Here is a 20,568-nt window from a genome sequence, read left to right as displayed (position 1 = left end):
TTTTTTCCAGGACTTTATTAAACGGATGGCGGGGTAGTGGCAAGGATATGCGGGGATTAGTTGGCCAATCAGCGCAGACTAGGAAGGCAGCCAGGCAGCCGGGGATTTTGTGGCCTGCTGCACAAAACCTCATCGTCAGTTGGCGGCGGTGGCGTTGCCATGGCCAGAAATGCCAAATGCCAAATGCCAAATGCCGATTGACGACGTCGTTGCTGTCTTCCCTTCTGGGGGAAGGACTCTACCCCGAATCCATCCTCCACAGCATCTGGGAGTGAGGGCTTAGGCCGCATTAAACCTTTTTTCCCTCAATAATGTTGTTTTTTGTTACGCAGAGAAGAGAAAGCCCGCCCGGTCAAAGGCTTTTCCCTGGAGCAGAGCGTCGTAGCCAGAGATGATGCTTAGCCCGGGCTAAGAAGCATTCTTCTCCTGGTGGGTTCGTCTGCTTCGGAATTACGACGCTTGGATTTCAAGTGCTGCCACTTGTTGTTGCAACACTGAATGCCACACAAAATGTGGCCAGTGAACAGGACCGTCTTGGAATTCTTTCCATTTCAATTCATAATCTGTCATTCCTTTCTGGGGGAATCCCTCCATCAGTCAGAGTCCGCTCCTGCGGTTCCACAGTTGCAAGGAAAGACCATGGAGAAGGCCAGGGGAAATCCAGGAGAGGAGACGCCAGTCGAGTATAACAGAATTTTGCACTGAACCCTACAACCCCGCGTCGAGATCCTGGCATAGTGCCGGCTGTGTGGCATCCAGGAAGTGAAACTGCGACGCTGGGAATCCCACCAATGGCATCCCCACATGGGGCGCATTGTGAAGTGCAAAAAAGGCGCATTTTACAAGATTTTTTATTACATATAAATGTGGAAAGTATTAAAAAAGTAAACTTTTTATAGACTTTTCATTTTCTCTCGCCTTTTGGGTTAGGGGGCGGGGAGGAATGGGAAAAAGAAGTTGTTCGCTTTTCGTCTGGGCGTCATGATGCGTGTTAAGGGAATATACACACCCAACACACACACACAACACACTCACTGGCATAGGCTAAAGCATCTTGCCAAGGAAATGCTTTCACTGAGCTACAAGGATACCCAAGGATAAGGATGCGCTACGCTCTCAGTAAGGCTGTTACTTGGAGTGTTAACAGTGAGTGATTACTTCATATTATTACTATTATTATAGTTGTTAGTTTAAAGTTAAGGTGAGAGAGAATTTAATGAAATATATGAAATACAAGCTTATTCATCAGAGAAGAAACCTCACCTCAAAGTATGCCACATTTGCCCATCTGCAGAGAAGTTGTTTGATATTTCAGACATACTTTTGGGCTGATGTTTTGGTATATATTCTAATATATATTCTATATATATTCTACAAATATTCTTCTATATATTATTCATATTTCATTCCTATGAAAAACCCCAAAAGCTCGCTCTTTGTGGAAGCGTCCTTGGTAGCCGTCTTAGCCGGCATAAAAACCACAAATCTCCGCCAGCTTCTCACTCCTGGGAGCAACCTCCTCCTCCTACACTCCACTCGCTGTTCCTGTTATTGTTGCCAGTGCTGGGATTCGTTTTGTAAGAGGAAGGTCCTGAATCCAGAGGAAAAAGGGAAATGGGAAATGGCAATGGAAATGGTAAAAGAAAAAGGGTCTGAGAACCAAAGACGGTACCGTGTCGATGCAAAGAGTTGCTGGGAGTTACTGGGGTTTCCTTCTCCTTCTCCTCTTTTTTTTTTTTGTGTTACCACAGACTTTTCATATTTTTCTTAACAATTTTTCACTCCCACTTCTCGTAGACTTTTTAAATTTTATTTTATTACTATAACAAGACATAAGTAGGCATAATGGGGGCCCTATAAAATATTCAAAAGGAAATTGGCATAGAAAGTTTTCCAGCCGAGGGCAGAGTTTGGAGGTACGTTTATGAGTCCTTGCTACTTTGGTTCCTGGTTACTTTTATTGCAAAAGGGTGCTTCGAGGACCCCGAACCCGGACACGGACCAGGAGCACAGCCAGGAGCTGTCACCTCGAGGAGCCGGAAGCGTGAGTGTTAAGCGATTAACGGTGAGGTTAATGCACTCCAAACTTGAAAACTGAACGGCAGTTACACTGAAAACTCATAACTTTATAGATCGAAGCTATATAAAGTGTGAATATGTAATAATATAAAAGAGAAGTTCTTAAAAAATTAGTTTAATCTTTTATTAAATGTAAAATACAAACTACAGAGGTAATCAGGCATCTAAAGTGTTTAAAAAATCCTAGGAAAAAGTCAAGTAAATATAATTTAAAAACTATAAAGAATTGAATTGAATTGGATAACAGAAATAATCATTTCTAAATTCTATAGTTTTAAGATTTCTATATAAAAATAAACCCCAAATTTCCTTAGCCTGTACTGCCTGAAGGCAAACTCGAAAGAACATTTTTATTTCGGCTTTGGCAGGGACTTGAGTGGCACCAGCCAGGACTTTTATGCCTGGGCCAATTTGTACACGAAATATATATATAAATTTATATATAGTATATAGCATCCTCCCTTTACACCCCCACCCGCTGTCAATCATTTTCACAAGCGATTTGTCAGGCAATGCCGCGATGCAAATAAGCCGCGACAGTCCCCCAAAAACTTGGTGACGTTCGCCAGGATCATCATGATTTTTTACAACTTTTCATTTTTGCGCTCGAGCTGCCTTAACTGCCGCCAGGAGCTGGCTTAGAAGGGGCAAAAGGAGCAAAAGGAGCAGAAGAAGCATATGTGACGGTTCAAATCCGGAAATCCTGCCGATTCAGGCCACTATTCAAATGAGCAGCTCTCGTCAAATGGCTTGGAAAATATGGCAGAGGATGTCGCGACTTTTACTGCCTCGCATCCCTGCCCTTCTTAAGGACCCTGAGGCGCGAGTAGATGATGTCCCAGTCAAGATAGGCTCCCACAATGTACCTCGAGTTGCGTTCGGAGTCATCATACCCTGTACGACCATGGAGCAGCCTTATATTGTTGAAGGTCAGCACATCCCCGGGTTGGGTCTTAAAGGCATGAGCATCCTTGCGGGCCAAGTGGACAAATCGGGCATAGGACTCGTACCAGGGAAGGACCTCAGATAGGGGCACATTGAAGTGACTATCCCGCTGGGGCACACTGTGATTCACCCGGGTGTAACGACCGTGGGCATCCAAGCTGCAGAAGATCCACGAAAATTCAGAGTAGAGTAGAGAAGAGTGAGGAAAAGTTCCATCTGAACTCACCATATCACCGGCGCTCGCCAAATGTTATGAAACTCTCGTCCATCTTCGCTGCCAATGTCATTCCAGTCTACCAGGACCCTACTAAGTCGCTCAAAATCCTCGGGATAATCACGACGCAGGATGTCTGCTATGTGAAAGGCATCCACTAGCAGGTTACTCCCACCGGCTGACTCCGTCTGGACAACACAATGCAAAATATTAACGCTGGGCTTGTACTCATAGTAGGGCAAATCCGTGTGCAGGGGCAGCGGCAGTGAGAGGTAAGCAAAATTCTGGGCACCAGGTTTGGCCTGAACCACAAACTCCTCACCGTAGGTGGTGCGTCGAATGAAACCCACACGTTCTGCTAGGCGACGCACCACACCCTCGTCCAGGGGAGCACCACGGAGCAAAGCCACACCATGGACGGCCAGGGTTTGGAGCCACTCCAAGAGCATCGAGTCCTTTTGCATTACCTCCTCGTAGCTAAAGTGTCGAGCGATCGAAGGGAACTCTGCTCCAGCCCAGTGTTTGGTGGTTGGACGATAGAAATCCTCCAGGTAACTCTTCTGACGTTTCTCCTCAAAGCTGCGCTCTTGCAGCCACTGGAGGGAGAACCTGCTCTCATGTGAGTCACTCCATTGAACCACAAGTTCCTTCTGCTGCTTTTGATCCTCGGTGCGCAGACTCACCGGTCGAACTTTGGTATCAAACTTATCCCAATCCAACTTGCGTGAACGGGAGGTGTCATGGAAACAGTCTGAACACAAGCAATTGTCTCTTAACCACACTCCCGGAAAGGTCAAAGGTCGTGAGTCCTTCTCCGGCTGCACCTCAATGCTGGAATTGTCCACTATCCTGGCACTAATACAACGGCAGGAGGAGCGTGTGACAAGGGCACGGCCCAATCTTTGCGTCCACATGATGACGATACAGCAAACTCGAGTGTTCGCAGCGGAATGAGCCAGCCGGAGAAAGCGAAATGATAACCGAAACTGAAACAAAAACCAAAAAAGCGAAAACCAAAACCAAAAACGAAAACGAAAACGAAACGATTTCCCTTAGATCAGCAGTTGGAACGGGTCTGTGGACTTTGTCTGCCAGCTCACCGTGCAGACGAGTACAGAGGCGTACCCCCTAGGGGGTATAATAATTTCATTGATAAGAAGAGACTCTTTAACATTCTGTCTTCCCCTTTAGAAATAAGACCGCCTCTGTCTCTGCATATCACCAGATGGTTTTGTTATCAAGAAGCTGTACTACTATGTGTGATCTCTGCTAAGTCACAACTTTGCTGGGAAGACAACATGCTGAGAGGGCAGAAAACAATAAGAGATTAGAATGCCAAAGCCATTAGAGGGGGTTTTTGTATACCCTAACATAAGGTATGTTTAAACTTACAACAAACAGTTCAACTTTGGCCTTCATTACCTAATGAATACATCTACAATTGACCTTTTTATAAACTAATTACACTAAGTTGCAAGTTGCAAGTCAATCAGCTTGAATTAACATCTTCAACCATAGAGAAAGACTGTGGGACAAAGGCCACCCAGCGACGATTTGGTGATTTGCTTGACGTCACTGGCTGATAAGTTGGTTTGCTGCTTTCCTCCTCATACGTTCAGGCAAGCGGTCAATCAATCAATCAATCAATCAATCAATCAATTGAATCATCTTTGTCCGCCTGCTGCCGGACCAGGCCTAAAGCCTTTAAAAGGGCCTCCCCTCGATTCTTGTGAAAGCAATAAAAATTTGCAGCGCCTTTCGCGGTCCAAGGCTGACCTGTTGCACAATTGAATGGAGAGCAGCGGCTGTGTGGCAGTTGCAACTGGCCCAGAAAATGGAGTGGGAGGACCAAGTGCACCAAGAGAAATTAGTTGGTTCTTTAATAATTCTACTTAAAAGGGTTTAAGGTGCTTTAAATCCTTAGAAAGCCTCACCAAGGCCTAGCGATTTAAGGTAGACTTTTTGCAGCATAATTCTGGCAAGGACTTTACAATCTGCTTTAATTTTTCTTTATTATATACTCTATATTAAATCATTATCCTTCCAGTGTAGTTTACTGACCAGAAGCAGGAGGAGGAGCAGCAGCAGCAGTCCGTTTCGGGACAGGGCCAGCGGATGCCCAAATGTCTGCTGGCTGCCTTGACCATTTACAGAGCGGACAATAAATTCTTCATGCGCGGCTGCCTGGGTCTGCCTCCTGCCCCATCCTACTGCCTCCTGCCTCCATTTACCCATCTCCTGCCTCAATCTCCTTCCCACTGCCTCCGGCTTTTGGAAATGTTGCAGAAATTCCCAAGCCGGCGGCCATAAAAATGCGGCTCACATGTGACAACGATTTGTACTTTAGCTCCTTTTATGGTCCCCGCCTGTAGTGGCTCCTGCCTGCGGCTGTTGCATTTTTTAAAAAGCGAGGTCCCCGGCCCAGGCCTGGCAAATCTCAAAATCGCATCAGATTATACGAGTTATGCGATGGAGCGATGGAGCGCCTCCCGTTTTGGTCATCATCTGCCGTTTTGTTGCTGTTCCGCCTTTGTAGGTCATCGCCTCCTCCTGGTAAAAACCCCTCTCCACAGTCTACCACCACCCCCTCCCTCAATTGGGCCAATTAACACTGACGACCCTCGATGGATGCGGATGTTATGTCCTTTCAGGATCTTCGAGATATGCTGAGCGTTTCGATTCGATGATTATCATGTCACCAGACCGAAGCACCACTCAGGACGAGTCCTTGTTCTTATCCGGAATGTTAACAGTTTTCGTTTCATGTAATTAAGTGCTGCTGCTGATCCACTAGGTTTTTATCTTCATCTTTAAGACGCAACCGGACGCAGAGAAAGAGAGAAAGCTCTCTTTGACTTCCTTTGGCTTCATGGAAAGCGAAACAATGGAGGCCAGGACATGGCAGGACAGGACGACAGTGGGCTAGGGTCTGAATTGGGTTGGTTTTCCTTTTTTTTGTTTTTCGGGAGGGGGCGGACAGTGTTTGCAAACTGTCTGGGCGAGACAACGCTGTGTACGTGCCGATGATGTCCGACGGTTCCCAGAGATCCCCGAGTTTTCATAAACGTTGTCAGCAAAAAAGGGTATATTGTGTGGTAGCATAAGGAAAAAGAAAGAGTTCAGGGTTCTATAAGTTTTATATATGGTTTTCCTATAATCAGATCATCGTAAAGTCTCAATACCTTCAGTTTATGACTAAAAAGACTTAAAGAATCATTTGTTACCAAAAACGAACATCATTTATCAAGGTATCCCATAGTCGTGGCACATTTGCCTTCACTAAATTGCACTTCAACCGGGCAAGGACCAAGGAACAGGACTTGGAGCGTACCAACAAAATAGAAATGTGTTAAGAGTCTAAACACGAACGTGCTGCTCAAAGGCCACTCGTTAACAGGCGCCAGGGTTCGAGCCGGGGAATCCCCTTTCATCTCATCTCATCTCATATCATCCTCGAGCCGCCACCGCTATATGGGTATATATCGGCATGGACAGCAGATATTGGTAAATATTTTCACTATTTGCGACAAGATGCAGCCAAACACACACACACACACACCCACTGTACCAAAACTAGCTCCATATACGGTTTCATACAATATATCTTCCTTACGTTTTCTTCTTTTTCTGAGGCGGTAAAGAAAGAAAAAGGCTCTCTCTCTCTCTACTCCTTTTGCAGGTGGCATCTGCAGCAGTCTGCAGCCATTTCATTTGGCTGCTTATTTTATTGCCTTCGAGCCCGGGCCCCAGCAGACAGAGACGCTTGGCAAACAAACAAACAAACAAACAAACTGGCAAACTGGCAAACACCCGACTGGTTTAGGCCAAAGATCCCGGCCAAGACTTGGCTCTATGGAAGTCGTCCTCTTTTCATTTCTTTTCCTTATATTTTTTTGGGAGTCTTCATTACGAATGCGGCAGGAAAAACGAAATGCAATTCATTGCACAAGACATTTGGTCTGACAAAGGTAGGAAGGAGCCACCTTCTATATAGACATGTTGCCCCTTTTCCATGGGAGATCCTTGAAGGTGAGGCTTACAGAGTCTCCTTTTGTTTTTCCTTCAACTAAATTAAGGTTTTGTTTTGTTAAAAAAAGATTATATACCTTCATTTAGGATATTTGTTGGAATAAATAAATACATCTTTTCCTGTGCAAGAGTCCTAGGACATATTTCATCCTCTCCAATATTCTTCAACTATTTTCTGATTATTTTCTGCTCAAGTTGCTAAGGATTTAGATTTCAGATTCCCTGCAGTTAGTTGGCTGATGAACTCGGAGGCCACTTTAAGCCGGGTTTTCCCAACCGCTTTCCCCCCTCCTGATTTTCCTTCTGAAGTTTGCTCAGCCAGGAGCTGCTGAGTGTGCTGAGTGTGTTTATGCATAGAGCCTGCATAGTTTACACATTGTCTGCCGGCAATCCTGACAGACGCCATCTCCAGTATATATATCCCTGCATATATATATATATATATATATATATTCCTGTTCCTGTCTCATCCTGAATCTAGAGTCTGATGCTGCTGCTGCTGCTGCTGTTATCTTGTTTTCCTTGGCTGAGCTTTCGGTAAGCCGCGTCTAAATATCCTTTCTTCCTTTGCTGCAATTTTTACAGCTCATTCCGGGCGACACTCCTTGAGGAGTTGTTTGCGCATTGTTTACAGCTTTGTCCCGACTGGCAAGCATCCTTTGCACTTAATGCAGTCTGCAAGTCTGTTGTCTGTCTGCAGCAGGCTGCCAAGTGCCAGGAATACAAATCGAATTAACCTCTTTATTTCGCTTTATTCCCTAGATGGATTCCTCCACTCTCTCTCAGTCACTTAATTACTGGCCAATGGGGCGTGGCTGCCGAAAAGTTGGGGGGACTTCCGTTTCCCCTTTTCCAAATTGAGGCAGTTCCGTTGGTTTTTCAAAGATCCCTAATTAAGCACAAGTGGCAATGTGTGGCAGGCAAGGCTCTCGCTATTTGGTTTTCCTCCGAGTTTTCACTGGAAACTATTTCCAACTCTTTGCTTTGCTTTGGTTTAAAATCAACAAACCGGGAACCCCTTTTGGGGGTTCCCCTCATCGCTCTCTCTCTCTCTTTTGGGAAGTTGAAACGTGTTGCGGCATATATTAATTTTTATTTTCAACGCTGCCGTCTACAAATTAACGTGGCTGCTGATGCTGCTTTACAGCACTGAGAAGAATTGTTACTAACAAAATAAACTATTCAAAAGAACTACTAAATGTTAATAAGCTAATTAAACTATTTAAAACATATTTTATATATATTTTTGTAAAGAAAACTATACACTTTCATCTTGTAAGTGAGTTGAAGGTTATATATACTTTTCGCTTGGGCTTTTCTCTTAGTGTATCTACTGTTTAGCCGTTTCTGCTCTGCTTCTGCTTTAGCTTTGTTTGTTTAGCCACTGAATGATGGATCACACTCGCACACACGCACACTCGCACCTCTCCCATACACTGCAACTTTCCAAAATGGGATTTTTCCAAGTGAAAAACCTGGGAAATTCGTTGTTGTTGTTTTTTTTTTGTTCCTCAACCCCGCTGCCTTTTGTGTTTGGCATGCTCGCTCATTATTTTCACACGTAGCCTGGCACGCCCCATCTCCATACCCCTTAACCCCTGCCTCTTTCCCCCTCTCTCCTAATAACAACATACACACACACACACACACACTTGCAGCATTTTGTTTATATTTTAAGGTAATTTTCTGGACCGCCGCCGCATTACTTGCAACTGTTGCGCCTACAGAAGGCATACCCCTCTCTCTAGATATATATATATATACAGGACCATCTTTAACCCCCAACCTCTCCTAGGGCGGCCATAAAAGGTCAATGATACTTACAGTTTGAACAACTTTCAGGGGAAATGGGCGGAGGGAGAGCGGGTTCCATGGGAGGCCCTGGAACGAAGTGTTCAAGTGTCTTGTGGAAATCGAGAAAGTCGGAGAGAAAGATGATTACGACTACTGCAGGAGAACACAGAGAGAAAAAAGGGATATAATTCAGAGGGAAAAAAAAGAGAAAGAGAAAAAGAGAGAGAGATAGAGAGAGACAGAGAGATAGGTAAAGAGAGATAGAGAAATAGAGATAGAGATAGAGATGAAGAAATAGAGATAGAGATAGAGAAATAGAGATAGAGATAGAGAAATAGAGAGAGAGAGAGAGAGAGAGACAGAGAGATAGGAGAAGAGAGATAGAGAAATAGAAAAAGAAAGAAAGAAAGAAAAGCTGAGAGAGAGAGAGAAAGAGAAAGGCAGAGAGGGAGAAAGAACTCAAGTTGTAGTGGAATCACTAACATTAAATATTTAGAAATGCTGGAATCTTATATCATAATGATAATAAAATTAATAATAAACAAATGTATAAACAAGGGAAGAACTCGAATAACTCCCTTTTGAGTGGTTAGAGAAAGTGTCGTTAAACTAGGATCCTACTTAAGCATAAAAACAATTCGCTTATAATTGTTTATATCTTTAGTATAACACATTTATAATTTATGAAAAATTAATAATAAAATAATAACAGAAATAAAGAAAATAATAATACAGAAAATCTCTTAATAAGGACACATCTCCCTTAAGCGGACAGAGTACTAAAATTTCAGTCAGAAGCTAAAAACACAGTGAAGAAATCATTTCCGACCCTATGAACCATATATATTCTTGATCAGAATGAACAGCCGAATCGATCTAGCCATATTTCAAAGAAAAAAAAATTTACCCTTTTTTTCCAAATTTTATAAGGGGTTACATCATTAAAATTTCAAAAAATTGACAAAATTTAAAATTTTTTAACGAAGTATGCAGATTTGTTAAACTGTAAAAAACTAGCACAAAACTCTTTTCCGAATTGAAATGAATTAATTTTTCGATGAGTTATGAGCTATTTTCAGTCCAAATTATGATCCAATTACAACTGGGAAGGTAAAAAAACATCGACTTTAATATCTTATTCATTATCCTTTTCTGTAGTTAAATTTCAATTTGTTTTTACCTTAAATAATACTTATGATAACCCATTAACTCTTACTTAAAGATATGAGATATGATATTAAAAAAATATTTAATTTGATTAAAAGAAGTTCTGAACTGAATATTGTTCTCTCTGTAGCGCCATAAGTAAAAAGTTCAAGACCCCGGAACAGCTAAAGGGGTTAGGCTGGAACCCCAAAGACTGTGCGGTGGTCCTGCCAAGGATGCTGTAAATGTGGTCAAGCTGCATAAAATTGAAATGGTCAAGCCATAAACTTGGCCATTTGTACTCCCGTCCGGTTATGAGTAGAAACAAAAAAACAATAAAAATGCCCGGCAGCCAGGCGTCCCAAGGAGCTCCAAGGAGTTCCAAGGAGTGCCGAGGAGTCTGCAGGAGCTGAAGGAAACGGACAAATGGAATAGAAAATTGCCGCAAAATATGAAATGTGAATTGCAGGCGACCTCTCCTGAAACTAACTTGTAAGGATGGGGTCCAAGTAAATGGTTTCTCATCCACAACCCCTTCTCCTCCTGGTGGTCAAGAGGATGGACTCCTTAAGTGGACAAACTACAAGTGGGGTTAAAGGTCTCACGTCGCCGGGATGCGTGTATCTGCGAAGGAGAACCATAAATGCCAACCGAAATTAAGGTAACAAAGTGCTTTCTCGGGTCGGGTGCCAGTTCCCTTTTTGAAAAGTGATATCAAATAATAAATGTCCGAAATGGAAGTGGCATTACTTTCAAAAAACAAGTAAAATTAATTTATCTTGGCGAGCTTCTTGTGTGGAACATGTCCTTAAAACTTCTTAAATGTAAGGCTTTAACTCTGGATTTTTCCTGGACTTCCACATTAATTATATAAATATATATTAAATAATACAATAAAGCGATTATGATAATAATTTCAGCACAATTAATGATGAAGGCAGGCGGCAGTTGCACTGATAATTACCTACAATTAAAATTGATTTATGAAAAAAAGAGGGAGCGCCCAGGATTCCAACCTGGAATTCAATTAAAAAACCTGGCATTGCTAGGCAGCTCCAGCCAATCAATTAATAAGACAATGTGCAGTACTAACGGCTCCTGATACTATATATATGGGCCAATAAAGGATGAGCCAAGGATCCAGCATCCTTATATATATATATATATATAGACGTATATATATATTGTATATTGTTCATATGTGTAACGTGGAACGTTATGCCATTACAGTGGCCATGGCCCAGGAGCCACCCAAGGATAATTAACGAACTCGCACACGCACTGGCAGGACACAGGACTCGATGGATAAATGCGTTTATTTAACAAATTAATTGGCGTAAAGTACGCGAAAGGCTTCGGTAGAGGAACACAAAGAGAAATTGGAGCAATATCTATTTTTAATATTTAATAATATAATATATTAATGGGTTCTACCTCTGAGATTACTTGATAAATTAAAGAAACTCTTGTTTAAAACATAAATAGATACCAAAATTGGTAAGAATCCTTTTTCTCAGGCTAATCTTTTTTCGCTCAGTGCTGCCCAATGAGCGATAGAGACGGACTTCTTGAATTGTTCCTTCCTCTGTCACACTCCTGACATTACTTACACATTGTTGAACCTCTTGCAAAGCAATTTTTTTCGTATTTTATTTTTTATTTCCCCTTTTTTCGTAGCCAGCAGTGGCTGCCGTGCGATTTCCGGTTTGCCCAGAATGTAATTAATAAACGTATTAAAAACGCATGCAAGTGAGCAGCCGTACAGGACGTGGCCAGGACATGGACGTGGTCGTGGTCATGGAGCCTGCTCTGGTCCAAGCGATTGGAGTGAAAACCAATTAATCAGCTGCCTGGCTCAGCTCTGGTCAATGGCCTATGAAATGGGGACTGAAGCCATCCCCCTGACTCACTTGCTCAATCCACACTCCCCCCTGTGGAGTTGTCCCAATATTTGTCCTATTAACCACCAAACCGAGACAACTCAAAGCATGGAATGGAACCATAAAAAAAGAAAGAACCCCGAGCTGGGGGAGGATGAGCACAAGGCATAAAGACAATTTGAACATTACAGATTTTATGGAAGCGACAAATTATGAACAGTTATATATCAGCCAGGGGCTCTTCATAAAAGAAATAATGAAGTTGTTCAACGATTTATTAATGACACCAAACTTGCATGTATACTATATACCTCTGATAAAAACCACAGCCCACAATTTCTGACACAGATCAACGAACGCCAAAAGACATATATCCTTATATATACAATCACTTTGTTTATATATATATATATATATTGACTAAGTCGCCAACTGACTTGCCCTCGTCTTGAGCCACAGATGCTTATTTATGGCCCAGACTGCGAAGAGTGCAGGATGAGCTAGGCTGTTGGAAGGATGACAAATCACAGCCAGGAGCTAGCTAGATCTGGAAGCCAAAGGACCCAACCACCCATCCATCCAACCACCAGCCACTGCAGGCAATGTAATCACATTTATTCGCGACACTCGAGACACTCCAGGACTCTGATAGCTACACCCCAGCTCCTAATCCTGCCCCCCGCTGCGAGCCACAATTATTGTCTTGTAACGCACACGCCCCCTCCTTTGGAAAAAAAAAAAATAAGACGGAAGGAGGCAAGTCGAAGGAGCTATACCCTTTAGATTTATGTGGAATATATATAACTTCTATCTGAAATATTACAAATATTTAAAGAGGAATTATAATTAGATTTCTAGAGCGAAGGAAAGAATATTACATATGATAACATTATATCAGAAATACTGAAATTGTAAATATCGAAAAATATTGCCTTTAACAATAAATATTTTGGCACTTATTTCGATATTAAGAAGAAATAACAACAAAATAATATTACAATTATTAGTATCCTTATTTTGAAGTATTTTAAATATGATATATCAAACAGAATTCAGATTTATCACAATTATAACACAACCTGTAATTGTCTTTTTATAAATATATCAACTTTTCCATTCGTATATTAATATTTTCTACTATTCCTAGTAAATATACAACATATTAATTAATCTAAATTATTTACAAATCTAAACTACATACAATATAAACCAATTTTCATATATTATTTACCAATATTATTACCAAACTAGCTTCAATATCAAATTAAAATACCCCAGACTCCTGCAGGGTATCAAAAATAATGCAAAAAATATAAAATGAATAGAGTGAGAAGAAAGATGCGCCCCCGCAACAAACACTTTATACAAATCGCCGAACCCCTGGGCCACAGCATCCTGTAGCAGGAGGAGCACAAGGAGCAGGAGGAGCACCCGGAGCACTCCTCTCCAGACAAACGCCCGGCTGAGTGATGGCATTTTTGCCTTATCATTTTTACGTTTTTGTGATAATTCATGTTTATAAATTGTTTATGTATTTCATTTGCCATTACATTGCAGAAAAATTCAAACTGAGATCCTGCAAGGATGAAGTAGACACGTTTTACTGGCGATAAAAAATTCATAGCGAGCGGAAGACAAACCGAATTGCGAATTGGATTACATGTTCCATGAGGCAGGAGGCATGAGGCAGGAGGCAGGAGGCAGGAGCAGCAAGCCAAAACAAATCCAATAAAATCAAAATCATTGTCAAGTCATTCCACAGTAAGTCGTAATCCCTGGCTTTAAAGTCCACACCGTCACTCGTTAGTCTCCTGCTCCTTAGAACTCCGCCATTAGGTGGGAGGCGATACTAAGGGAGGATACTGGGAATACTTTTCAAAACCCAATTTCACCGATGATTTACTGAGGGGGGGACACCGGCTGCATCTCTTGCCCATCAACAACATCGGTTTTCAATCAAACTTTGCATATCCCATCAATCAGCAGTGAATCACACATCAAAGCCGTTCGCGGAGTTGGGAAACTCTTTCTCCTCCATATGGAAGAGCAACAAATTAGGCTAAACGCCGCCTCCGCTCATAACTCCTCCATTGTGTATATGTATATTTTCGGGGGTGGAGGAGGAACACATAACATATCCAGTAGGAGTAGTAGGAGAAGTATTCAGACTTCGAACAGAAGCCGAAACAGAAACAGACTCTGAATGGGAATAGGAGTATCAGCGGCTGAATACAGGAACACGAACGTGAGTCAACGCACAACGTATTCCCTCTGGAAGGGGCACTGCGAGAAAATTCTAGCTCAATAATATCAATACCTAGACACCAATAAACCTTAAAAGAACTTCTAGGCAAAAGGGTTTACTTATTCCTAAAACTGGGGTATTTCTTAAGGAGGTATATATGCCTTTAAAAAATATTTAAAAGTGTATAGGGGGTTATATATCAATAAAAAAGAATTAAAAGTATCTTTAGGTAGTTAAAAACATAAGCTAAGTTTGCTTAATTTATAGGATTATAGGACCCTGCTAGCTTCTACCTTTAAGACAAGGTAACCAACCAGTAAAGTATCTTTAACACACATCAAAACCAACATATAAACAATTTGATTTACCATTTTTGTAAATTTCTAGTTCCCCCACAACGAACTCAACCTTTTCTCACCGTGCATTATGCAAAAGGCAATAGCGCCAAAGAGTACCATAGACATAAATCATACATAAGTCTAAGTAATTGTGTGTGCATGGGTGTTGCGTGGCACGACCGAGTGGTTAAGTTGCCCATTGCCAGTGGCCAGCTGAATGCCCCCAAAATCCTCCATTTGGAACACCTTTTGGACACTCCACTCCACTCCTCTCCTCTCAGTCGATATATTCCATACTTTGTACTACATATTTCCCCCCAGATGCTGACGCAGCGGCAGCGGCGTCTGTCGAAGTTCGCAAACACTCTGACTGCGCATATCCGCAGCAAATTAAAATTTCATTAAGAGTAGAGGAGCAACAAAAGGCGGGATGGATGCCAGCCTGATTGGTGGGCGGTCTGTCTCTCAACTAGTATCTGGTGCTGCACAAGCTCCATCGTCACTATACGTCTCCACCGACACCTCCATCTTCATCTCAACTATGTATTCCGGAGTCACGCAGCTCGGGATTAATTTGGGGAATTGCAGTTTGCTAGAAACTGCTGACAAAATGTGCCACAAAATGTATTCTTTATTGAGGGGGGGAGAACAAGAAACCTCCTTTTCATTGCATTCCCACTCAACTGAAACTCGAAAAAGGGTTAAGACTCCACCCAACTCACCCTCGTGTGCCCCTTTTAGTGGCGTGAACTCTGTGGCACATTAAGCCGCTTAAACAGGTTGCCATGATTAAGTAATAGTTGTTGCTCCGTGCTTAACACTGCGACGGATTATGTGGACCAACTACTACATACAGTACACACACGACCACAGGAGCAGCCATAAAGAGCCATGTGCCATCTGAATCATTGAACAGTGGAGTGTGGCACTTGGAGAACCGAGTTGACTAATATTTACACCCACTCTAAAGGTGTTAACTAATTAAGGTTCTGACTTGACACAAACACACCGATTAGTGTCGCCCCATTTCGTGGCATTTGTCTCACTTAACTAGTTACACCTGTATACCACCCTAAAGAGGACACTAACAAAGTCCTTTTGTGACGCTCCAAAGACTTGGCTGAAAGCAAGTGAGTGGCCAGAGCTAATACGAAAGCCAGGCTAACAACAGCCTGTGTGTTTATTTGTGTGTGCGAGAAACGCTTTGTTGTGCAAACATACCTAATTAGTGTCAACTATTAACATAAAGAGTGCACTTCACATAAGAACTTGAGACGACAACAGCAACACCGCAGCAGCAGCAGCAACAGCAGCAGCAACATGGTGCGGCAACAGCAACAGCAATGAGCTGCCGGCCATAAACTAAGTCTCAACTTGAAGTTGACTAAGCTTCTCCACAACAATGCCACCCCTTCTGGATGCTGGAATGGCGTGTCCTTAATGCTGAGCACTAAAAATACAACAAACTTGCTACTCTGGCACGGCAAGAAAAACTTACAGAGTGGAACTACAAACTCTAAGCTTTTCCCTGTTCAAATTTCCCTATATAAACATGAATTTCTCTCAGTGCCCTCTCCTGGTGTAACAGCAACATAATATGCGTGCATTATCAGCGCTCTTCAAGTGGCAAATGAAGTGCGAGCATGCAAGCGGTGGGTTTGCCTTACTTCCTTCCTTCGTTCCTAGCCAGGGTTTTTCCCCCCTGACTTCCGGTCCTCAAGTATCATTGCGGCAATCACTAGATGTACTCCGTCCTCGCACCTTGAGCCACACATCCTTGGACACATCCTGCAACAGGAAGACAACAGCAGCAGCAACATGCGAACACGCACGCAGCCGGAGGACAACAGCAAATGCCAGAATGGCCAGTACCCGCTCAACAATAAGGCTTAATACAACATTTAAATAGTTGGCCAACACACAAACACATTCACTGAGAGAAATAGGAGGATATTCCTGAGGTGTTACCTCCTTTCAAGGGGTTAACTTTACCATTAAAATTACTTAGTTGATGTAACATAAATATCGCCCAAACTATAGATTTCTTTTAGAGCCAAGCCAATCACGTGTATCAGCAGCAGCAACAGGACAAAGGACGAGCAGCAAGTGGGAAACCAAATACGGCAGCAAAGATGTTTTTGCCGCCTGCTAAAGCCAAAAGCTTGCAGTTTCCCCTCGAAAGTCCTGGCATCCCGGCATTCCTCGTAAACTCCCTCGAAAATCTACGGTGTGGGGCCAAAGTTTAAGTGGTCGACAGCTCGGGCGATGAAAACTATGCAAAAATTATGTGAAGCGAAAAAGTCGAAAACGGGCGAAACTCTTTAATACAGTCATAAATTTGGCGCCTGCCAGGAGAACCTGTCAAAAGTGGCCAGCTGAAGGACTCAGGACTCAGGACTCTGGACTCGGGAGCTAACTTCTGGCTGCAACTATTTAAAAGCCATAAAAGCCGAAAGCTGTTGCCAAACGGATGTGCCGGCCGGATGCAGTTGATAGGCATGAGTTACACACACCAAAAGCCAAACGACACAGGACATGCCACCAGGCCAGGATCACCAACCAGGACACACACACACACGCTTCTACACTGCACGACGACATGCCTTTGACTCGAATATAATCCAAGCCATGCACAAGGCTTTCGGGGTTTCCTCCCAGTGTACTCCACTTTCCGGCACATTTGGACAGGACAAAAGGCACACCGCAAACAATGGCTGGGGACCTGGGACCAAGGGTTAAGGGTGTCGAGCGGGTTAAGGACGATCAGAAGGATCGGGGTATGCGCTGGAAGCACAGGACCGCCCAAAAAGTGTTGCCAAAGCTACAAGGGATTTGGCTGCCGAGCGCACTAATTGCAACTCATGTAAATCGACAAGGACAACCTCCCCAACCGACACACACACACACACACACACACACAGGCTCCATCCTATTGGGGACACGCACACACACACACACAAAGTCGTAATGACACAACGGCAAGGATATGCTGCAAACGATGCCGACAAACGACCAAACGACAACTAAAAACAAGAATTAGTGGCGTTGCCTGGCTAGGAAGGCTAAGGAATACCCTTTTGCAAGAAGTCAAGGACTCTTAAAAATGTAGAACAAGTAATGGAAAATAATTATAAATATTCCCCAGGACTACTCCAGATACAAGACTTTATATATAGCACCTTAATTCTATAGTTTTCCCCAAGACAAACAGCTATGATCAGGATCACAGGCATTTCCAAGTCGGTTTAAAATCCTTTAATATTATTCGCCATACCCTGCATTATCCCTTTTGGTTTGAGGGGACAAGGCAAAGTCACTCTGGCAGGATACTAAGGGACAACGAGTGCGAATACATGCATATATCCTGTGTAAAACTTCAAGTAGTGCTTAATAGTTAGTTAAGTCGAGTTGAATGCGTTTTTCGACAGGACTAAAAAGTGGGGTAAGGGCTGCCCCGTCCTAGCTGGCAGTGTGCTCCGCCTGCTTTTGAATATTGAGTGAAATATTGCCAGGCAGGCTCCGCAGGACGAGCACGCTGCAAGTGTCGCCTGTAATTTATTTACATTGCAATTAGTTCTCAGCTCCGTAAAAGATTATAAACTTTCGCCATACCCCGCCATCAAAAGGCAGGGCGGAGGAGCACACGGGAGGTGAGATCCGAGAAGAAACTAAAACTTGGGCTCTTAGCAAATTGACAAATGCATAAAGTCCAAGTCCTTTTTCTACTCCGTGGAAAGTTTTTGTGTTTTTTTGTCTTTTTTTTTTTGTTTTTTTATTGTTTTTTTTATATTTTTTTATTGTTTTCTTTTGTTTTTTTTTTCTTTTCTGTTACCCGAATTTCAATGATGTTTTGTGCCCGCCCTCTAAATCATAATCTAAAGAGTTTTCCGTGTATTTTTTTAGTGTAAACCCTCGACTTCCCATTCTCTCTCCCAATTTGGCTTCCCATCTGTCGGATTTAGAATTTTAGGATGTATGGTGTTGAGCCATCCCAACTTTTTAATTAATTATATAGCCAAACTTCATTCACGTACAATACATAAGGAAGCTTATTAGAAATACCATATAAATGGCAAATGTATTCAGATTCAGCAAGTCATTCCAGGTCCAATCGTCCCTCAAAAAAGTATATGCAAACTCCATATGACAAAAATAAATAATTCGAAGAAAAATGTAAAACCAAAGCATTTCCATCTTTTTTTTTTGGAGGTAGAAGTCCCAAAAAAAAGGAAGATATACAATAAATCAGAAAACAAAAGAAGGAAGAAGCGCTGTTAAGCTTGTGAAGGTCAAAGGCACTCTGATTCGATTGAGTTGGACACGTGACGAGGTAAACTTTTGGCACAGTTTTAGAGGTGGACAAAAACACGGAAATTCGATAAGTTAACATCGATGTATCAGACATTAATATCGATGTGTTTTAAGGATTGCCCCACTATCGTTTACTTGGGGTAATCATGAATTTTTGAAAACTTGAAATCAAATTAGAGAAATTAATTAAAATAAAACCCTTAATGTTTATATAAATTCATATTTGGAGCTCGGAAGCTTTTTATTTAATTTCCAAAGGTTAGCTTTGGCTACCGGGCATCCCATGGTCTTGTATCTTTCATTTTCTCTTCCTTTTTTCGCTGCTTTTTGCAGCTTGCACAATGGGAATGTAAATAAATAAAGAGAAACCACTTTTCGCGCCCCGTTCGGAAAAGGCAAGCCAAGAGGCGCCACCAAGAAGAAGTCTTTGGGTGATAAACACTGAAAGAAAGAGTGCATCTGTATCGTCAATACTATTTAGTATTTCTTTTTAAATTAAAAAAAAACATAAATTAGTCCCTTTAGATATATTTCACATATTTATTATTGTATTTTTATATATATATACTAATTTAAAATAATGTTCTCATTATTTTTGGTGCTGCAGTGGAATCAAAAGGGGAAACACTTAAAAAACAGAGCAGCCTGAATGTCAGTGTGGCACAATGTTCATTTCTCTTCTTTGCTTCTCCCCCTTTTTTATACTTTTTCTTGTTCTACGCCTTTGTGCAGCGGACTTGAAGCGGAAACGGAAGTGGCACGTCTTGAGATGGCGTCTCCTTCTGCTCCGCTCATCCCATGCTCACTGAGACTGACTGACTGACTGACTGGCAGAGTGACTGGTTGATTGAGTGATTGACTGACTGCAGTTGCCAACTGGCCCGGGGAGTTGTAGTTCATCCTTCGTCCCCCGTTCCCCTACCCTTCCCTGGAAACTTAAACTTAAACTCCTCCTCCCACTCCCTCCCCTGGCTGCCCCTTAATGAAGTCGTTAAGCGGTTTGGCAGCTGGGAGGCGCCTCCTTGGTCTTTTAATGGCTTCTGGGCCAAGCTCTTTTTTATCGAAGACTCGGGACGAAACGAAGACTTATTACTTAATGACGCCTCATTGGGCGATGCGGCTGCCAACAAAGTTGAGGGACCAATGCACTGGAAGAAAAAACCCTCTACTTAAGGTAGACACTCTGCCCAGATAGCTTCATCTCCCTCATAAGTTGCCCTTATTTTGCTCAGTGCTTGGCATTCCTTGTCGCTTCATTAGACGCATCCGCGAAGACAAAAGCCCCCGCAAAGAGGCGTCATGGCCCATTGCAAATGACTTTTAATTGTAAGGCGATAAAGTGCTTTATTTTTGGCAAAAGGAAATTCATGGCTGGGCTAAAATTATGGCAAAATATTTAAGCCATAAAACCAATTTGAAAAGCCCCAAAGTCAAGCCAAAGTGTAAATCATTTGAAGCTATCAGAAATCTAAAAGCTATATGATTCTATGTTATTTATTTAAAAGCATAAACTGTATGTATGCATATTTAGAAAAAATAAAATCCCTTTAGTTATTGATAGGAGTATGAGATTTGTAAATATGTTTA

General features: G+C 42.3%; 1 protein-coding gene and 1 long non-coding RNA gene across 2 annotated transcripts in view; both read right to left on the bottom strand.

The window, feature by feature from the left end:
- The window catches only part of LOC110181693 (uncharacterized), a 178,825-nt gene that overhangs the window by 82,394 nt on the left and 75,863 nt on the right, over positions 1-20,568 (bottom strand). The window lies entirely within an intron of this gene.
- LOC110181902 (gamma-butyrobetaine dioxygenase) lies at positions 2,346-4,173 on the bottom strand. Its single transcript, XM_020949833.2, has 2 exons — positions 3,251-4,173; positions 2,346-3,182 (listed from the first exon to the last, which is right to left on the bottom strand). The coding sequence occupies exons 1-2, from the start codon at positions 4,150-4,152 to the stop codon at positions 2,861-2,863; spliced, it is 1,224 nt and encodes a 407-aa protein (XP_020805492.2). The 5' UTR covers positions 4,153-4,173; the 3' UTR covers positions 2,346-2,860.

Source organism: Drosophila serrata, unplaced genomic scaffold (assembly GCF_035046125.1).
Source record: "Drosophila serrata isolate PLE 108 unplaced genomic scaffold, ASM3504612v1 contig_276, whole genome shotgun sequence".
NCBI classification, from domain to species: domain Eukaryota; kingdom Metazoa; phylum Arthropoda; class Insecta; order Diptera; family Drosophilidae; genus Drosophila; species Drosophila serrata.
This window is presented reverse-complemented; position numbering and strand designations above follow the sequence as displayed.

Excerpts from the sequence above, each read along its gene's own strand:
- LOC110181902 (XM_020949833.2), bottom strand. The coding sequence starts at position 4,152 with ATGTGGACGCAAAGATTGGGCCGTGCCCTTGTCACACGCTCCTCCTGC. Across the intron at positions 3,183-3,250 it reads TGGCGAGCGCCGGTGATATG|CTTGGATGCCCACGGTCGTT; the intron begins GTGAGTTCAGAT and ends GATCTTCTGCAG.